General features: G+C 42.4%; 1 protein-coding gene across 1 annotated transcript in view; it reads left to right on the forward strand.

Moving 5' to 3' along the window:
* Cc2d2b (coiled-coil and C2 domain containing 2B) overlaps positions 1 to 18,649 on the forward strand; it is a 73,702-nt gene that overhangs the window by 50,585 nt on the left and 4,468 nt on the right. Inside the window, exons 26-33 of the mRNA XM_055591615.1 lie at positions 3,380 to 3,478; positions 5,522 to 5,704; positions 5,867 to 6,064; positions 7,171 to 7,260; positions 10,537 to 10,650; positions 13,259 to 13,393; positions 13,716 to 13,838; positions 18,522 to 18,580. Coding sequence (XP_055447590.1) covers positions 3,380 to 3,478; positions 5,522 to 5,704; positions 5,867 to 6,064; positions 7,171 to 7,260; positions 10,537 to 10,650; positions 13,259 to 13,393; positions 13,716 to 13,838; positions 18,522 to 18,580 — 1,001 coding nt within the window. The remainder of the gene's footprint in view (positions 1 to 3,379; positions 3,479 to 5,521; positions 5,705 to 5,866; positions 6,065 to 7,170; positions 7,261 to 10,536; positions 10,651 to 13,258; positions 13,394 to 13,715; positions 13,839 to 18,521; positions 18,581 to 18,649) is intronic.

The raw sequence follows: 18,649 nt of genomic DNA on the forward strand, positions 1-18,649 counted from the left end.
AAAAAAAAAAAAAAAAAAGAAAAAGAAAAAAAGAAAAGAAAAGAAAATCAGACACTCATACTTTAGAATTTAGGATGCCAAGGAAAAAGGAAAGGGCGGAACCCTGCCGAAGGATTGGCATGGAATATGCAACAGATAGGGGAAGTAGAAATGGCTGTCCTGAAGAACTGGCCTTGTTACCCACAGCCTGTGGAAGGGACAAATAGCTCTGCCTGGGGGAACAGAGGTTCCAGGTCAGAGAAGATGGAGGAGACCTGGCATAGTTCAGGGTTAGATCTGTGAATAGCACAGAAACAATCTTCCCAGGAAAGTCTTCAGGCCAGCTTGCCAAGAGTGTACAAATGTTCAATTAAAACTTTAAATGAATTCTTAGTAAAGACCGAGGGAAAGGTATTAAATGGCAATTTCTTGATGACTTACATTCAAGTATTTACTAAAAGTATTTAGTACTTTTCAGTCTATCTTGGTGGCTGGTTTGACAGATTGGAGTAAGTTGGTTTTGAAATTGTGTAAGTGCTTTGCATTGTTATGGGTTGAGTCAGCTTGTGTCAGGTGTTCAGTGTGCCCGGGACTGTGCTAGCATTTTATTTAGAAGAGCAAACTGTCCTATACTGGCCTTCCCTCATAGATTGTGTTGTAGGTGATGGTAGACTAAACATCCCGTTTCCCCATAAAAGATCAGAACAGGTAACAAGTGTAACAGGCTCCCAGACCTTAGCACAACTGACTCCATGATGGAAGTGCCATTCAGTCTGTAAAACTCAGCACGTAGACAGTACCACCTGCCAAAACTAAAACAAAGGTATAATTCATCAAAGTCTGTGGTTCTGGGAAAGTCTTTAAATGTACTAACCTTGCTTTTTGCTTTTTGTATTCTGCTTCTGGCTAACTGTTCTTGTTAACTGAAGTATATCAATCCAGGACATGGTTTTGTGCTTAAAAGCTCACCCTGAGAAAGCCTCAGGGCTACACTGGTCAATTCTGAACACCCAGAGTAGTCACCAGCCAGCTAATAAAGACTTTCTATTGGCTTAAACCCATGCCCGAGCAGTCTTCTTTGGAGGATACCCCACAACAGTAAGCCCCCATTTGAAAGACAGTTTGGGTTTACGATTGCTCATTATTTTGTTCATAAATACTTCTTTTCTCCTATATTCCCCCCCTTTATCAAATCTTTATTACTCCCCATGAATCTCCCCTTTATTGGTTTATGTGTTATCAGAAACCTGAGGACCTATAAGTCTCAGAGCCATACCACCAATTTTCAGTACTGGAGATGGCAGAGCTGCTGTGAACAGCATTGGGACCTGGGCTGGACATTCATGGATTAGAGCCTGGGATACCTAAAACTATAACATAAACCTGATAGGCACAGAAAGAGCTTAAATGAATGCAATGTTCACATGGTGGTTTAAATGCTTAGGAAAGGAAAGGGTGGAGAATACAGAGGAGGGGAAGGGGAGTGAAGGATGGGGGAAAAGGGAGAAAAGAGAAGGAGTCAGTTTTTGTTCTTGTTATTTTGTTTTGCTTAAGGGTTGTTTTATTTTTTTAGATTAACTTATTTATGTATTTTTTATGTTATGAGTGCTCTCTCTTCATGCATACCAGAAGAGGGAATCAGATGCCTTTATAGATGGTTGTGAGCCACCATGTGGGGACTGGAAATTGAATTCAGTACCTCTGGAAGAGTAGCCAAGTGCTCTTAACCACTGAGCCATCTCTCCAGTCCATCACCAGGCACTTTGACTTTTGAGTTATCTCTCTAGTTCTTTGACTCTTTTTAAAGACAATATCTTAAGATGTTCAGATTGGCCTAGAACTCATGATTCTTCTGCCTTAGTCTCTCAAAGGGAGGAATTTCAGGCCAGGCATGCACCAGCACACCCAAATTCTTCCAGACCAAGGTGCTCTGAAATAAAAGGTGGGGAGAGCTTATTTAGCTATCACAGCTTCTAGTCACAAGGAATGAGGTCCCGGGGGCAACCTGCAGCGGCCCGCAAAGAAGCCTGACTGCAGCTGCAAATAAGTCAAGAGGACATAAAAGCCAGGGCATTTTCATAGTGAAAATGTGGGTCAGGAGAGCATAAATCACCGACACTGGCTGTAGATAAGAGGGGTGGGATTTCACTTGCTTCTGCATGGGTTTCCCTTGTCAGCAAGATGTGCAGCACTCAGTGTTGCTATGATGGGGTGATTATTCAGGGCTGGGTTCTATTCAGCCTGTGTCTTGTTAACTGATGAACGTTACCTTTTTATTTTTTTTCTCCTCTGGCCCCTGTGCCTAAAATTTAGAATTTCTCAGAACATCTATCAGATTTCTCAATTTTTTTTTTAAAAAGAGCCAACTAATTGAATGTCTATACATCACTCTGTGTTTTCTGTTTCATTTATTTCTGCTTGAAGTTTTATTATATTTTTTAAGTGTCCTTGTGACCATGATTTCTGAATTTATTTGGGCAAATGTGTTCTGTTTGCTTGATTGGTTTTGTTTGGTTGTTTATTTGGTCTCTGACTTGATCCTGAATAACAGAAACTTTCTAAAAGTATAACCTCACCTTTCTACCATCTTGGACTGCATATTTTCTATTTGATTCCCTACTATTTTAATTTGATTATTTTGTGTATTTTTTATTATATGTTTTTCCTTAGTCTGAAATTTTTGAATATTAAGTTTTTACATTCTCAAATGTTGGAGAGGTTTCAGTGTAGGCTTTTTGTTTTAAATTTTAGTTGTATCATTTAGTTGCATGAGCAATCATATAATTTATTTCCTAGTTTCAAGTTTCATGGAGCCATTGATCCCACTCTATGGCTGCCTCTTAACTTGACCTAATAAAAAGAGAAGGGACCATTGGGCAAACTAGTCTACAAAGAAATCACATAACATCTGCAAGGATGTTGTGCTGACATGTTAGCATTTGAAAGCGTTAAACTGGGCGTCTGCCTCTTTCTGACCCACCCCAGCAGTCCTCAAACTGGCCATTTTAAAAATAAAATTCACAAGACAGGTGTGGTGGTTTGGGGCTGTACTCCTAGTGCTTGGGAAGTAAAGGCACAAAGTTCAAGGTCAGCCTCAATACATTCATGGGTTTAGGGAGAGACCTTGCCTCAAAAGACTAAGACAGAGTGAAAGAGAGTACCCAATGAGGTAGGCATGCAAACCACACCCAAACACAACATATAACACACACACAACACACACACGCATACACACCGGTGGGGGGGGGAACAGACAGACAGAGACGGAGACAGAGACAGTAAAAAAAAAAAGAGAGAGAGAGAGAGAGAGAATGATTTGTCATAGTTAACCATGAGTTTATAAAAGTGTTCACTTTATAGGAAACATTTCTGTGAGTTTAACTTAAATTTGTTTTAACAGGATCATTGTCTCAAGAGCTGCAGTGCTCACTCGTACATACAGAAGAACTGGCTGGGCTCCATCAGCTTCCCTTTCTCGGCGCTTCTACAACAGTCTGAGGTAACAGAAAAGTTCTTTGCTAATTATCCCAAGATTTGTTCCTGTCTAATAGAAGCCCTTTCGGGTGTTTTTGACTGTGACTGGCAGCCTGGGAGGTTATAAATGACCCTCTATTAACAAGTGTTCTGGGGCTCTTAGCGCTTGCAGGCTGTGGCCCTCTCTAGGAGAGATCCATACTTCCTGCATTTTAAAAGCGTTTACTAAGACAGAATAAAGTAGCCACTCTTAAGTCTTTCTAAGGCCTGATCCAGGTGCCAAGATTTTTATCTTGCCAGCCTTGCCTGTCAGTTACGTCAGGTTGATGATGAGACCTGGACCCTGCAGGACCCCCGGGGCCCAGCTTTGGGTTAGACAGCGGCAGTGATTTGCTGCATTCGGGTGTGAACCTCCAGTCTAGGCCCTACTTTAGGCTCAGTTTCTTACCGAAAGATCTTAAGCAGGGTACTGGAAATCCCAGAAGCTTTGCCAGACACTGAGCATTTGAAGAGTCAGGCATGGCTTTCATTTTAGTGCAGTGTGACATGCGATAGTGTTTCCGTGGTGGGATGGAAGGGGTTCTGTGAGGGCACAGAGCAGCAGGACCTGGGCTGCTGGGGCAATGCAGGCTTAGAAAGTTTGGTGGTACGTGAGAGCAGAATGTCTCAGTGACTTGTTTTCCCTTACGTGTTTGACTCATTGAAGTAAGCATTTCAAGGAATTTCACAAGCATGTGAGGGCATTTGAGTGACACAGGAATCATGTGTACATTCGTTGGGACTGGATTAGGCCAGGGACAACGGAAAACCAACCGTGGCTGGTATAAGTCGGGGTTCTACTTACCTCCCCAGTAAAGAAGTCCAGATGCCAGGGGCAGCTGCTCAAGGATATTAGCAAGAAGCCAAGCTCTCCTTATCCTCCTGCTCCACTGTCCTCACCTGTGTCCCTTATCCTCAGAGCCGCACTGTTCCTTCACCACACCACCAGTTCACAGCTGAGTCGTGACAGGAAGCAGGAAGAAACAAAACAGCCACTTCCCGGTGTCAGGGGAGTCCCCCCAGCCACCCAGACTTCTGCTTGCATCTTATTTATGTGATCTTCTGTCAGGGTACCAACCGAGACTGTTGACTTTTTTTTAAAGGGGGGATCACAGATAGCAGCTGGAAGCTAAATGTTCTGGGCAATCACATGAGGCCGTAATGGAACATATCACTGATAAAGAGATCGACATGGTCAGAGGTTCAGGGTTCTCTTGTAAATCTCTACAGACATCTCTCTGCCTCATTCCTGGTTGTATGATGGACAGGTAGCTAAGAAGTGTGAGTTTCAAAGATGAACAAAGCTGGATTATGATCCTGGCTGCACTAGTCCTTAGTTCCATGATCTTTCAGAAATTACAGCAACTCTCTGAACCTCAAATGTAACAATTTAAATAAAGGTAAGGGCAGCAGCTGCCTCACTGAGTGGAACAGCCTGTCCCGGCACTTCGTTCAGGGCCTTGCACATAGTGGGAGCTCTGTAACCGTTAGCTGCTGCTGTCACTATGGTTCACTGCTCCCCGTCTGACTTTCTCACTTGACCTGTTTCCACAACCTTATTCAGGGCTGTCTCCCCTGCCATTACATTTTCCTCCCCAGCCAGACTCAAATGAAAAACGTAATATGATCTTTCAGCATCTTCTTTGAGCCTAAATTAGATTTTCTCGTTTTAAGACATTTTATTTTGGGTTCTGTATACGTGTCGGAGTATGTGCACATGTCCAGTTGAGGACCTCAGCCCCCTGGAGCTGGAGGTGCAGGCTGTTGTGAACCACCTGGCATGGACACGGGGGACCACACTCACGACCTCTGAAGGAGCAGCACACACTCTAAACTACTGATTTGTCACCCCAGCCCCTTTAACTAGAACGTCTAAGAGGTTTATCACCGTAGTGTGGTGATCTCCTTCCTTGGTTCACTCTTTTCTTACTTTTTCTCTCTTTGCATAAGACATATTGGTCAGGGATCCAGAGTGCCAAGAGTGTACGGAGGCTTGGCTGATGGTGCTTCTCACCCTGTGCTCTTTCAGATTAGCGGGACATTTCAAGTGAACATCCCACCCATTTTGCTGGGGTACACCTGGAGTAACACCTACATTCCTCCGAGAGAAGACTGCAGTGGGCAGAACGCAAAAGAGTGTACCTTTCTAAATATTTTTGCTACAATCGAACCTCAGATATCATATGTCACATACAATAGGAAACTAGATGAGGTAGGATTCACACTGAATTATTCTGAAACAAATCATCCCCAAATTGTAAACTGGTTTAAAAAACCAGTAGTAATTTCAAATTTATCAGAAGTAAACATTGGTTTTGCTCTTATCCTCTACATGGGCAGGTTAAATGTTGAACTATTTTAAATCTGATTGTAGTTTTCAGATCAAATAGACATTTTGCATCGAGCACAGACTTTTGCCAGGAATTGTAAGGCAATGTTTCCCAACCGAAGAGTCTTGACAACTGTTTTTAATGGTGAAGGGATGCAAATCCTAGTCACAAGATACATCAAGGCACTGAATCCACCCCAGCAACTTCTGGATATATTTCTTCATGACTCAAATGCAACACTTGTGAGTGACAATTTTTCTCTCAGTTACTGTTTATAGCATCTTCATCAAGATTATAGAGAATCTATGAAGAAACAAGTGTGTCTTTTGTTTGTTTTTAGTTGTTTTTTTTTTTTTTTTTCCAAGACAGGGTCTCACTATGTAGCTCTGGCTGTCCTAGAACTCGCTCTGTAGACCAGGCTGGCCTCGACCTCACAGGCTGCCTCTTCCAAGCTCTGGGATTAAAGTCATGTGCCACCACCCCCACCCCCAACTGTATCTTTTATTTGGGGAGCAGTCTAGGTGACTGGTTCTTCTCAGACAATTTATGCTCTCTTAACAGGACCCTTGGACCTAAAAAAAAAAAAAAAAAAAATCAAAGCCCAAATTCAGGTTGCTTTTTACTGTCCTCTTCTCTTCCATCACGGTTTCTTCTTGCTGGTTGGTCTAAACACACACAGTCCTGGAGCTAAGGGCACTCTCAGGCGCTTGTTGAGCAAACTGCGGCCTGTGACTTAACTGCATGAAGTCATTAATACGAAAAGTCATGGTTGTGCGGAAAGGGCACCTGCTCTACACCACTTCGCATGTTAAAGAACTTCCTGTGTTGTTGTCCTCTCTCCTTTCTTCCCTTTGAGTCTTAGTCTGCCGCATTCCGGTGGGGAGGGGAATCCTCAGGGTAACTTCTGTTGTTCAAGGAAGCAGGTCACGTCTTTGCCTTGTGCTGCCGCAGCTAAGGCAAGTTTATAAGAAAAGGAATTCAGAAAGATTCGGAACCAAAAGCCAGTCAAGCCTTCGCTGTTTCACACCTTTAAAAAGAAAAATACTGACCAGTTATAAAGTACAGATATAATGCTGATACAGTGTTGTAGTATTTTAAATTGTCATAATTTATTACAGTAAAACCTAATGCCAAGCAAGTATTCTCTGGGTCAGGCCGTTGGGGCCCAATCCACAGAGACTCATGTGGCCTATTACCTTTGTCACCCTGAACAAGTTGTTTTATCACTCTCAGCTTGCTCCTTCTGTCTCCAGAGAGAACTGTAGTGGGTTCTGAGAGAGATGATGCTTGCACAGCTCTGTGCTGGACAGTGGGCATGCTCAGTGAATGTCACTTCATATTGTTCCAGGACCCCATCGCCCGATTTGTATCTTTGATTCCTTTTACGACAGAAACACTGGATGAAAATGATGGTTCTGACATATGGATGACATCAGAGGTAACAAGTGACACTTTATAGTTAAAATGTATACTAGTTCTCACTTGTCTTTGAAAGACTCCCGTTGAGCCTCTCTAGATGGGGAGACCCCGCTTCCCAAGGAACAGCGAAACCAGCCTTCGGATGCAAGCCGCAAGAGGTTTATTTCGATACGCGGGTACCCGGGGCGACAAAGCCTTTCGGAAGACTTGCGCGCCTCTCGGTTGGGGTGACGGGTTTTTATAGGGCTTGGGAGCAAGAAGCGCGATTACAGAAGCGAGAAGCATAGTTACAGGGATCTGATTGGGCGGTTTGAACAAAGCCATTGTTAAGTCACGTACCCGGAACAGGGAAGGCGGGAAGGCAGTGGGTGGAGTCACGCACCCGGAACAGGGAAGGCGGGAAGGCAGTGGGTGGAGTCACGCACCCGGAACAGGGAAGGCGGGAAGGCAGATGTGGGTAGAGTCACGTACCCGGTTCTTATCCAGAGTGTTTTAGGCGCCCAACCGCAGCAGATATCCTGCTGCTGGGCATCTGTCCCGCCTTGCCTCTGACCCTGCACTGCTCCAGTCTTGTAAAATAGTGTTGACAGTATTATGCTAGGGCTTTATTCTTTCAGTCTTATCTCTTAATGTAGCACTATTTATGTAGTGTTCTGCCTTGTGAAATGTGAAATCATAACAGGTCCCCAGAGCTTAGTAGGCCCGAGACCCTAGCCCAGCTGACTCCATGATGGAAGTGCCATTCAGGCTGTAAAACTCAGCACATAGACAGCACCACCTGCCAAAACTAAAACAAAGGTCAAATCCATCAATGCTCATAATTCTGGGAAAGTCTCTAAATGTACTACCCTTGCTTTTTAGCTTCTGTAGTTCTGCTTCTGGCTAACTGTTCTTGTTAACTGAAGCATGTCAACCCAGAACATGGATTTTGTGCTTAGGAGCTCATACTGAGAAAGGCTCAGGGCTACAGCAGGATTCCATAAACCCAGTGTAGTCACTAGCCAGCTAATAAAGTGTTTCTGTTTCCTTAAACCTATGTCTGAGCAGTCTTTGATAACTTGTGCATACTTGCCAGCTCCCTAATAATTTATGAAAATGAGTCATTAAGGTGATTTTCTATTTAAAACCTAAAGTAATCCTTCATGAATATGTTTATCCCAGTGGAACTTCAGCAGTGTAGTATCATGGTCTCTCCTAACCCTATCCTCTAGTGTCACACTGGTGTGGCTGTTTCTCTTGTTATGCTCCCATAAGATGTTTCCTTACTGTTGAACACGCAGTTGGTGCCAGGATCTCACCAGCTGCCTTGTCCTACCCCAGCTCTCCCTGGGGCTGTGCTGAACCAGAGAGTATGTATGTCATTTGCATGTCCTCACAGCAGGCTGCTACTGTATTCCAGGGGCACAGTGAGGAAACTGTCGACAGGACTGCTCCATGATGTAGTTGAGGGTTTTGTTGTGGGTATAAAAGAGAGAGTAGACAGAACCACCAGGGCAGATTGGACATGGCCACGGCTGTCCTTGAGAAAGGGAGGATAGCGGGGGTTAGAGAGAGAAAGTGGTGAAATAGAGACTTAGTGAGTGTAAGAGATGACGAGAGAGTAACTGGATGGATAGGAAGATCTAAAGAGAGAGTTCATAACAAAGAGAAGAATGGGAATAGCTGGGTTCTAAGAAGAATGAGTGGGGAGGGGAGGAAAGCCCATGAGCTGGAGGGGCTTTGGGGTAGAGGAGGTCAGAAAGGCTAGGATGTCAGCGGGACTTTGAGATGTGTAACAGGTACCTGTGATACTGAAGGAATCCAGAGGCCAGCACAGACTTCAATATCCTGATAGACGCCACAGGTAGCCATATATCCCTTCTGCCAGAGGTAAGGGAAATGACTCCTTTTGGTAGATGAGAGCCGGTTTCACAAGTTTCTGAGAAATCCTGGCTTTTATCTAAGTGTCAGGAATCGTGTGGTCCAGCTTAAGCTCATTTCTGGATATCTGGACAGCCGGAGAGATCTCACAGCTCCCATGTAAACATTTAGGCCCAATGTTGTTAGTAGATCTTCAGAATTTTTCCAACAGAAACCAGAAATCCAGAGTTTTTCACAAAATTTTCCTTCTAAAAAAATTCTGGAGGCCAAGTTTGGGATTGGTAGTGCATCCCTTTAACCCCAGCACTGAGGAGACAGAGGCAGGTGGATATCTGTGAGTTCTAAGCCTGCCTGGTCTACATAGCAAATTCCAGAACAGAGGGGGCTACACAGAGAGACCCAGCCTCAAAACAAAAACAAAAACACAGAAAGAAAAAAATTTAAGGACCAAACAAAACATACTTCTAATGACAAAGCTGCATTTCCGGCTGTACCTATTCCTTTTTGCCATACAGACATACTCAGTGTCCTATACTTAATCTCTTACCTGTAGCTCATCTCTCTAGCTCTTATTTTTTAAAAAGATTTTTTTATTATGTATATAGTGTTATGCCTACATGCCCGGAGATGGCACCAGATCTCATTATAGATGGTTGGAAGCCACTATGTGGTTGCTGGGAATTGAACACAGGACCTCTGGAAAAACAGCCAGTGCTCTTATCCTCTGAGCGGTCTCTTTAGCCCTGTCTAGCTCATTAAAGTAAAGAAGTGTCTATTATGCTTCCTGATTGGGAGGCATAATAGAATGTCTCCTATCTAACTGACTCATATCATATAGCTATCTCATATCATACCTAACATATTTCTTCCTTCTTTGGGTCAAATACTATATTGGTACAGGACAGAATGTAGCTCTAGGGTCCAAATAATCCCTCCCCTCCAGATTCCTTATCATATATACTTTTTTTGGAAGCTCGGGACAGTAGATTTTCCCTGAACAAAGTGCCTCATTTGGATATAAATTGTCTGGCCACTCTATATAATACCCGTACTAACCGTCCCTTTATCAGGTACCCTGAGGTTCCAAGTTAATATTCTCATCTTTTTAAACCTTACTGAAGCCAGAGCTTTCTGCGTTGTTTTCATGTTAACAGCCTGGTGAAGACAGGATGCTTAGACTGAATTAATAAATTAAAATTTATTAATTAATTAAATTAAAATTTATTAATTACAATTTATTCACTTTGTAGCCCAGCTGTAGCCCTCTCCCTTGTCCCCTCCCAACCCCACTGGAGTGTAAAGCTTTAAATGTGTTGTTCACTCAACTTTCTCTGCCCTTGCTCCACCTCCTCTTCCTTCTCCTCCTCCTACTCTCCCTCTTCCTCTCTTCCTCCTTTTAAAATATATTGTATTATTCTTGTTCCTTTTTTCCTAGTGCTGCATCAGTTTGGCTATTGGAAATAAAGAAGAGCACGCCATACTTCTCTGTAATTTCTTCCTGTACTTCGGAAAGAAGGCATTGGTGATCTTGGGAACCTCAGTACTAGAAGTAAGTGCTGGGAAAGTGTGAACACAACCAAATCAGAGTTAAGCTGTGTATCTCATAGACTTCACAGGCAAACATTTGTGACTTGGGTTGTTTCACTAAAATTCTGCAGTGCAAAGAATAGCTTTTACTTTTCTCCCTATAAAGCAGTTCTGGTCTAGTGGCACTTAAAAAACAAAACAAAACAAAAACTTTTATTTTTGTTTCTTATATCTTCTTTTCCCTACTCCATCCCAATTCCTTCCACCACCTCAACAACCAGGTAGGAGAGAAAAGAAAGTTAGTGGGAGAGGGGGCACAGTTCTTTCTTAGCTGCTTCCTGCTGGTCAGGGTCATCCAGGTCCTCGGAGCCAGCCCAATCCTCGATTCAGGAGATCTCCATCTTCTTGTTTCATAACAGCAACTAGGAGCAGCAAGGGAGAAGCAGGAGCAGCCTTGTTGATTCTCTTTGCTCCACTCTCTGGGCTCTGGCATTTATCCTCTCTTCAGAGTCCTCAGATTCAAACTGTCTGCAGCTGGCAAAGAGCTCTTCTCAGGGCCCGCATGAGCCAAATAGCCTGCTGCTGTGGACCATCTGAATCAGTCCCACATCCCACACCTGGGAGCAAAACAAAAATGTTTATATCCACAGCACTGGTCGGTAAAGCCACCGGGGATATTGAATCATCTCAAACAACAGCAACTGCTACACAGGGAGTGTACAGCTGTTCTCACCCACCACCGTCACTCTGGGTTTTAGACAGTACATTGTAAGGCCTTGAACAAACACTCTGATTATGTCTTTTCCAGACTCTAATCTTACAAGAACTGATCTGAAACACATCTTTACTGATAGGAAACATTTTACAACTCAATCAATATACTTCTGAATATAGAGCTCCCTGTTCCTAGCCTGCCATGGATATACGACCATGTTGCAGCATTTCCAGTCTTGCCTTATGGATTTCTTGTTGTTGTTACTATGACTTGTTTCCCAAAGTCCCATGCCATAGCTTATTATTTATCAATTTTGTTAATGCCCCATTTGATCCACTGCTGTAATTGTAAGTGCCACTAGGTGGCAGTAAACACACAAAAAGATCTCAATAAATACTTTTATTTGTATTAAGAACTCCATTGGAGGCAGGTTTCACCTCAGTTTGGTGGTGGAGGCGGAGCCTCCTCCTCAATAAGGAGAGGCACTAATGAAGAATAAGCGCTCTGGGCCAGAGATGGGGGCATGTCCATCAGGCTGCGAAGAGCGGTGTTGAGACTGGCTGGTTTCAGGACAAGGGTTTAAAGCAGCAGCTTAGCTTAGCTTGCCTCTCTACAGAAGTGAATCCCGCCTCTCGCCATCAATTTGGCCCCTTAAACTCCATCTTCTCATTAAAGAGGAGCATAATAAACATTCATTCCTTCAGAATTGAGCATGAATTAAAAGCAGAAAACCAGCGTGAACAATAAATGTTAAATACTATTATCATTTTTCTCAACGCTATAAAAAGATACATGAAGAACAAAATAATAACAATTCAATAAATTTTTTACAGTCTTATTTAGTATTGTCACAGCACGCATGTGGTCATAGGAAAACTTGAGAGTGCTCCCTCCTTCCACTGACACACAGGTTCCTGGGATCAGCCAGCTCACTGGCGCCATAACTAATACTTCCTATCTTTTCTACGTCAATGTTTATTATCAGTATTAGTGTGGGGGGGAGCCAAGGCACACATATGGAGTTTTCCTTGCACTCTTACATGAGTTTCCAGGATGGAACTTAGGTCACGGGCCTGGCATGGCAAGTGCCTTTCCCCACGAAGCCAGCTTCCCAGCATGGGCTTCTTGGTCCTCAGGCTGCCTTCCTGTGTGCTTTAGCTTCTAATTCCAAGTCTTGCTCTCAACTTAAATTTAGTGGATTTTAAACTCCTTAGAAGATTTTCTCTGAGCCTTAGGCCAGTTCATCTTACTTGGCCTGGTGTTCAGTCTCCAAGAATATTCTAACCAAAGTGAGCAACTCAGCACTCTTGTGTGAATTAGACAAAAGGAATGCTGTCACGGAAAAAAGTCTGTTGTCTTAGGAATATTTCCTATGTCTTAGGAAAGTCTATTGAAAAGTTATCATAGTGTGTTGATACTTTTAGAGTGACATATTTTATTACCATTAGCAGCCTACTGGGAAACAGACTCTTATTTAAATTTTCATATGGCCTGAGTCTGAGGATTTCTGTAACTTCCTTGACTTCTGTTTTTGTTGTGATTTAATTTTTGTTTTGTTTTGCTGCTAAATTGTTTTTTCTTAAAAAAAGAAAGAAAGAAAAGAAACAGGGCTAGAGAGATGGCTCAGTGGTTAAGAGCACTGTCTGCTCTTTCAAAGGTCAGGAGTTCAATTCTCAGTGACCACATGTTGGCTCACAACCATCTATAATGTGAACTGATTCCCTCTTCTGGCAGATGTAAATGCAGATAGAACACTCATATACATAAAATAAATAAATCTTAAAAAAAAAACAACAATCTTTTTTAAACCTCAAGGAAAACTTTTAAAACCCAGAATAATTATAATTCTCACATATAGAAGGTAGTTAACAAATACAGTAAACGTAACTTAATCTTTTTTTTTTTTCTTACGAAGGGGCATGTGGCTTATGTATTAACGCAAGAAACGGGCGAGTGTTTGCTTTGGAATCCATCAACAGGGCAATGTCATAAGCAGTTTGACCCATTTTGTCCCTTGCAAAGTGTGGACTGTTTGTTCAATGATAAAAATGTAAGTTTATGAAGAAAATATTTTCTGTTATTTCTTCAACTCGTCCTGAACACACATTAGAATCACCCAGGAACTTTGAAGCCACGGTACTCCAAATACTGTGGGGTCAGGGATCAGGCCATCTTTTACACTTATAGCCAGTTCTGTAGCACCTCCAATGACGGCACTGCCAAGCTAATGTTGCCCTTGGAGAGCCCTTGAAGCTGTCCCTCACTCAGGCTTCAGCCACTTCCGTTGGCTGTAGAATTTTGCATCATCCTTGCCTGCTGTGGGTCTTGTATTGCTGTGAGCTTACATTGGCCTTTTGTTCATGTTTTCATAGGTCTGGTTTAATATTCAACTAAATAATACACCGATGGCTGTGCATTTTAACTATTCAAAAGAAAGCTTCTGGAAACAGTTGCTTCCAAAAAACTTTCAGGGGACCAAAGCCCAGAGTGTACAGGTAAACTGTGTTTCAGGTGTGTCTGTGTGAGTGTTACCATTGTTTCCAATCTTTGTTAGTTGTGATAGCCCAGTTGTTGAATTAATAGGCAATGTTCATCAAAAATTAATCTTCTCTGCCATCCAGCTTATGTTTGGGCTACTTTGACGCCTTTCCTGTATCTACAGGAAAAAAAAAATTATTTGAGAAAAAAGAATGTCATCTCAAATGTAATTTAGATCTAATCTCCTTTCCCATCAGAAATACAACCTATAATGTTGAAGATGGCATATAAGTTTTTATGTCTGATGAGGATCAAATATAAAAACCGACAAATAAACATGTTTCTCTGGGCTCCAAACCATAGTGATTCTCTTGCAGAATGAAAACAGGATAGAAATAGTACTAGTGGGTGGGGTTGAAGCAAGGATGGCAGCAAGGTCTAAAACCACCTTAGCAAGTGGAGCTAGTGCAGGCATCCTTTCTGAAACCAAGGACTATGATAAAGCTCTCCTTTTCCTTGCTTTTGAAGTGAGATGAGAGGGGAAAGCCCTGGTGTTCATGAGGCAAGAGACCAGAACTGACCCACTATTTAATGTCATGGCTGAGCAGATCTGAGCTCTAATCAGTAGCACTTTGTGGATTGAGTGTCCTAGGGTGGCAAAGTGAAGATATCAGTAGAGTCCACAAACCTGGAGGTATGGGACAAGAGAAAAAGGAAGGAGTGGTGAGGAAGAAAGAGGAAAAAAAAGAGAGACTAGAATAATATATACAAGACAATTCACAGAAGCAGAAATTCAAATGTTCAGTCTCACTTCTACTCTGGAAAATATAACTTAAATAAAAGAAGCATGATCATAGAAGTGTTAGCAAAAAGCAGAAAATGGTGGCAGTGTAGATTGCCTGATAAAGTTGAACCTTCCCAAGTTGTGATCCACCAATTTAACCATTTAGCTATTTGCCCTAGAAAACAAGCACAGGGTTAGAAAAACACAGTGGTCAGCAGAGGATCACTTGAAATGGCAAGGAATTAGAAACAATTCACAATTAGGAAACTAATCCATGAGTTGTAAAATACTCATACAATGAATTCCTCCACAGCAGTGGAAAAATCTTTGAACCAGTTTTCAGTAGTTCTCAATCTGTATGCTTATTACCTTAGGATATATGGGTGAGTCTGTATATCAATAGTTTTTCAAGTTCCCCAATTCCAATTTATAGCCAAGGTTGAGAAGCATTAGCCTAGAGCGATGCATACCAACAAGAATGGGTATAAAAGTGTAATGTGAAGAAAAATAAAGAGATGTGAAATAATATACAAAGTACAAAATCACTTAAGTGAAGTTTGAAAACTACATTGTACCAACATATGTATATATACATTTTTATATACAGCAGATGTGTAAAGGCATTTATAGGAATGCTAAGTACCAAATTCAGGTTAGAGGTTACCTTTAGACTGAGAAATGGGCAAGAACAATAACGGAGAGAAGTATACATAGCAAGATATAGAAAGATGTAGTATACATATGTGCCGACTCTAGGGAAACTTCCCAGAAGATTTCACCTCAGTGATGCTGGTCTCTTCTTAGTCATAGCTGACTCTTCAGCCCCAGCTGACCAGACACCACAGATTCTTCACACAAATCGCCCAAGAAAGTCTTTGCTTATTTCTGAAATTTCACAAGACAGCCCTTTCTCATCAGCATTGTTTTCAACACTCTTATCTTCTAAGCGCCTGTAGAACAACCCAGAGGGCTCTTAACACTCCATGGCTTTCCTCGCCCAAAATTCCAAAGTCCTTCCACAATCCTCCCCAAACAACATGGTCAGGTCTGTCAAGAAGTACCCCACCATCCTGGTACCAATTTCTGTCTTAGTCACTAGTCTATTGCTTTGAAGGCAACTATTATAAGAGAAAACATTTAACGGGGGAATTGCTCACAGTTACAGGAAGCATGGTGGTGAGCAAGCAGATACTGGATCAGTAGCTGAGAACTAGATATACATAGAGAGCTAAAGAGTAAAAATCTAAACAGATACTGAAGAATGCAATGATTACATACATACGTATGTCGGGTAGGTATTCATTATAACATTCTCTATGATTGTGACTTCAAGCCAACTCACAGAATCAAAAGGAATGCCTAGTTAGAGGGCCAAAGTCAAGAATACCAAGAAATGTAAAGTTTTTCCCACCTTCAATGTCTTTTATCTTTTTTCCCCATCTCCTAAGAAATAACTACTGTCTACCAGTTCCTTTTACATTCTTTTAAACATTCTCCACACAGATCAAGCATATCTATGTATTTTTTTATATTTCCTGTTTGAAGTGCCATTTTTTAAAAGGGGAAATGTGCTTATCTTTCTTGTGTAAACCACACATACAGCCTGTACCCTTTCGTCTACCCTCTTCTAGCTGTAGCTGCAGCAACTGATGCCTCCTAGAGAGAGAAGAATCTATTTAGAGGTTTTGGGTTTTTGTTTTGTTTTGGTCTGTTTAGGTTTTTTTTTTTTTTCTTGTCCAGTCAGGTGGCATTTAGCAGTTTGCTGTTGGTGTTGTGTTAGATGCAGCTGCCACAAGATAAAAGACTCATCCATATTCTTTGATCTTATGTTTTCAAGAAGGAAACAACAACAACAAAACCCCACGCATTAGCCATGGGGAGCACTGAGTATGCAGCTGCAAGTCATGAATGTGTTTTTTGGAAGCTCACAGCAGGAGGAGGGAGGGGAGTACAGGGGCTTCAGGAAAGTGAGTGACAAGCTAAGTGAGCAGAACTTGCTTCCTAAGATTTCAGGGAAAAGAACGGCCTTCTTTGGACAGCTAGCAGCAAGACCTACAGTGGCCAGGGAGTGTCTCACCAGGAGCCTCCAGAGCAGTTTGGTAGCCGCTTGAGCAGAGATGGGTTGAGGGATGAGCAAAATCCGGGCAGGGACTTGAGCCCTAATCTTTAGGAAAGCCAACATGACTATGGGAGGCCATAATCAAATGTGTTTTTTGAAAAGCTTCTGTTCATGTTTGACTTGTATCTCTATTGACCTTTATGATGCTTGGAACTAAACCCAGAGCTTTGTGCATCCAAGCCAAGCATGACCATTAGGCTGGATCTCTCTCCAGTCATCTCCTGCTTTACCACATCTGTCCCAGATTAAGCCAATACCTGAATAACCACTGTTTTACATGATCAAGAACACACGTTTCATTGTGCACTACAAGCACACCCCGGGCCAGGATTAACCGGAAACCTTTGTGAAGTTTTGGGGAACACAAGTTCTTGTAGAGAAAGGTACCTTCAAGGGATTCACTAATCATCAGGAGTTGCCTCATGCGTAGGTAATGGTCCCTGCTCTGTCTGGAGTAGCTGCAGCCCCCCTCAAGGTGTCTTTGGAGATCAGACTTCTGTCTCTTGTTCTGTTCTTCCATGTTCAGTGGGTCTGAGTCTGCTCGTAGCAGAGGTCCAACCACAGCAGGCATCAGAATCATGAGGAGACTCGTTCAAGCAAAGGCCTCACCCTAGTTTCTGATTCAGTGGCCGTGAAAACAGAGCTAACATTTGCATTTTAAACAAGTTCACCTGTCGGGGCTGGTTCTGGGGCCACAGTTCGGGTGCCTAGAGGCTTATCAAGTATGGTTCCCTTTTTACACTTTCTTTCCACCCTGGGGACCACCTGTCCCAGCAGCAACTGTTGAAAACCAGCTCCTTAAAACTGGCCTTGTGGGAACTGGAGAGATGGTTTAGCAGTTAAGAGTACTGGCTACTCTTCCAGAGGACCAGGTTCAATTCCCAGCACCCATATGACAGCTTACAACTGTCTGTAACTCCAGTTCTAGGGGATCTGGCACCTTCACAGTCATACATGCAGGTAAAACACCAGTGCACATAAAATAAAAATAAATAAAACTTAAAAAAACAATAACTGGTCTTGTGAATCTTACAAAGAAGGTAAAGGGGGGTTAGGCAGGAACTTGAAAGGTAAACTCAACCCAGGACAGGAAATTTGGGCAAACATGAAGAACATTGCTCTCTAGTGTTGGCTAGAGGTGTGGAGTGGAGCAAAGGTTTGGGGGGGGGGTATGGGGGTATGAAATGGACTCTCTGTATATTTATGTACACACACATTTGCAGGTGCATATAGGCACAAGGAATTGGTTCCCTCTGGCTACAAGAAACATAGACCCAGAGAAGGATGGATATAAACCATGTCAGAAGAGTAACAGCATTATCTGATGTTTATTGACCATCCCACAAATGCCAGGCTTTACATGTATTGCTTTATTTTAAAAATTTTCTAAGAGTCCAAAGCAGCAGCCACAACTATTTTCCTGTTCTAATGACCAAAGTAACCTGGAATCAGAACTGTTATGTTATGTAACTTTGCCAAAGTCACCATAAGAATAAGAGTGTGAGATCATTTGGTGATATCAGTAAGTATGCCAGATACTTGCCTAAGAAAAGAAATGAAAACAACAAATGTGTTTTACCCATGAGAAAAAAAAAATCTCTTGTATAACCCTGCCCCCATGCTGAGTAAGTAGTGAGGAAATCAAAGGAAATGTGTGCTCTTTGTTTGAATTTGAGATTGCTTTTCCCCTGAGAGGCTAGCTTGGGTCCAGCTTTCCCAGCCCATGACTTAGGGAGTGACTGGAATATGAAGGTGGTCTACAGAATTGTTCCTAATTTTCAGCTATCTGTATTTCAGCCTGAGGAAATAGTCTATTCTGACACCAATAAAGGCATGGTGGAAGATCTGAAGAGCAGGTACTGTGCCCTCACCCATCTCTTCTCCAGCTACCTTCTAGTCACCTAGCCCAGCCTCTCAAACTACTC

This window comes from Psammomys obesus, unplaced genomic scaffold (assembly GCF_907164565.1).
Source record: "Psammomys obesus unplaced genomic scaffold, mPsaObe1.curated_primary_1811, whole genome shotgun sequence".
Lineage (NCBI taxonomy): Eukaryota > Metazoa > Chordata > Mammalia > Rodentia > Muridae > Psammomys > Psammomys obesus.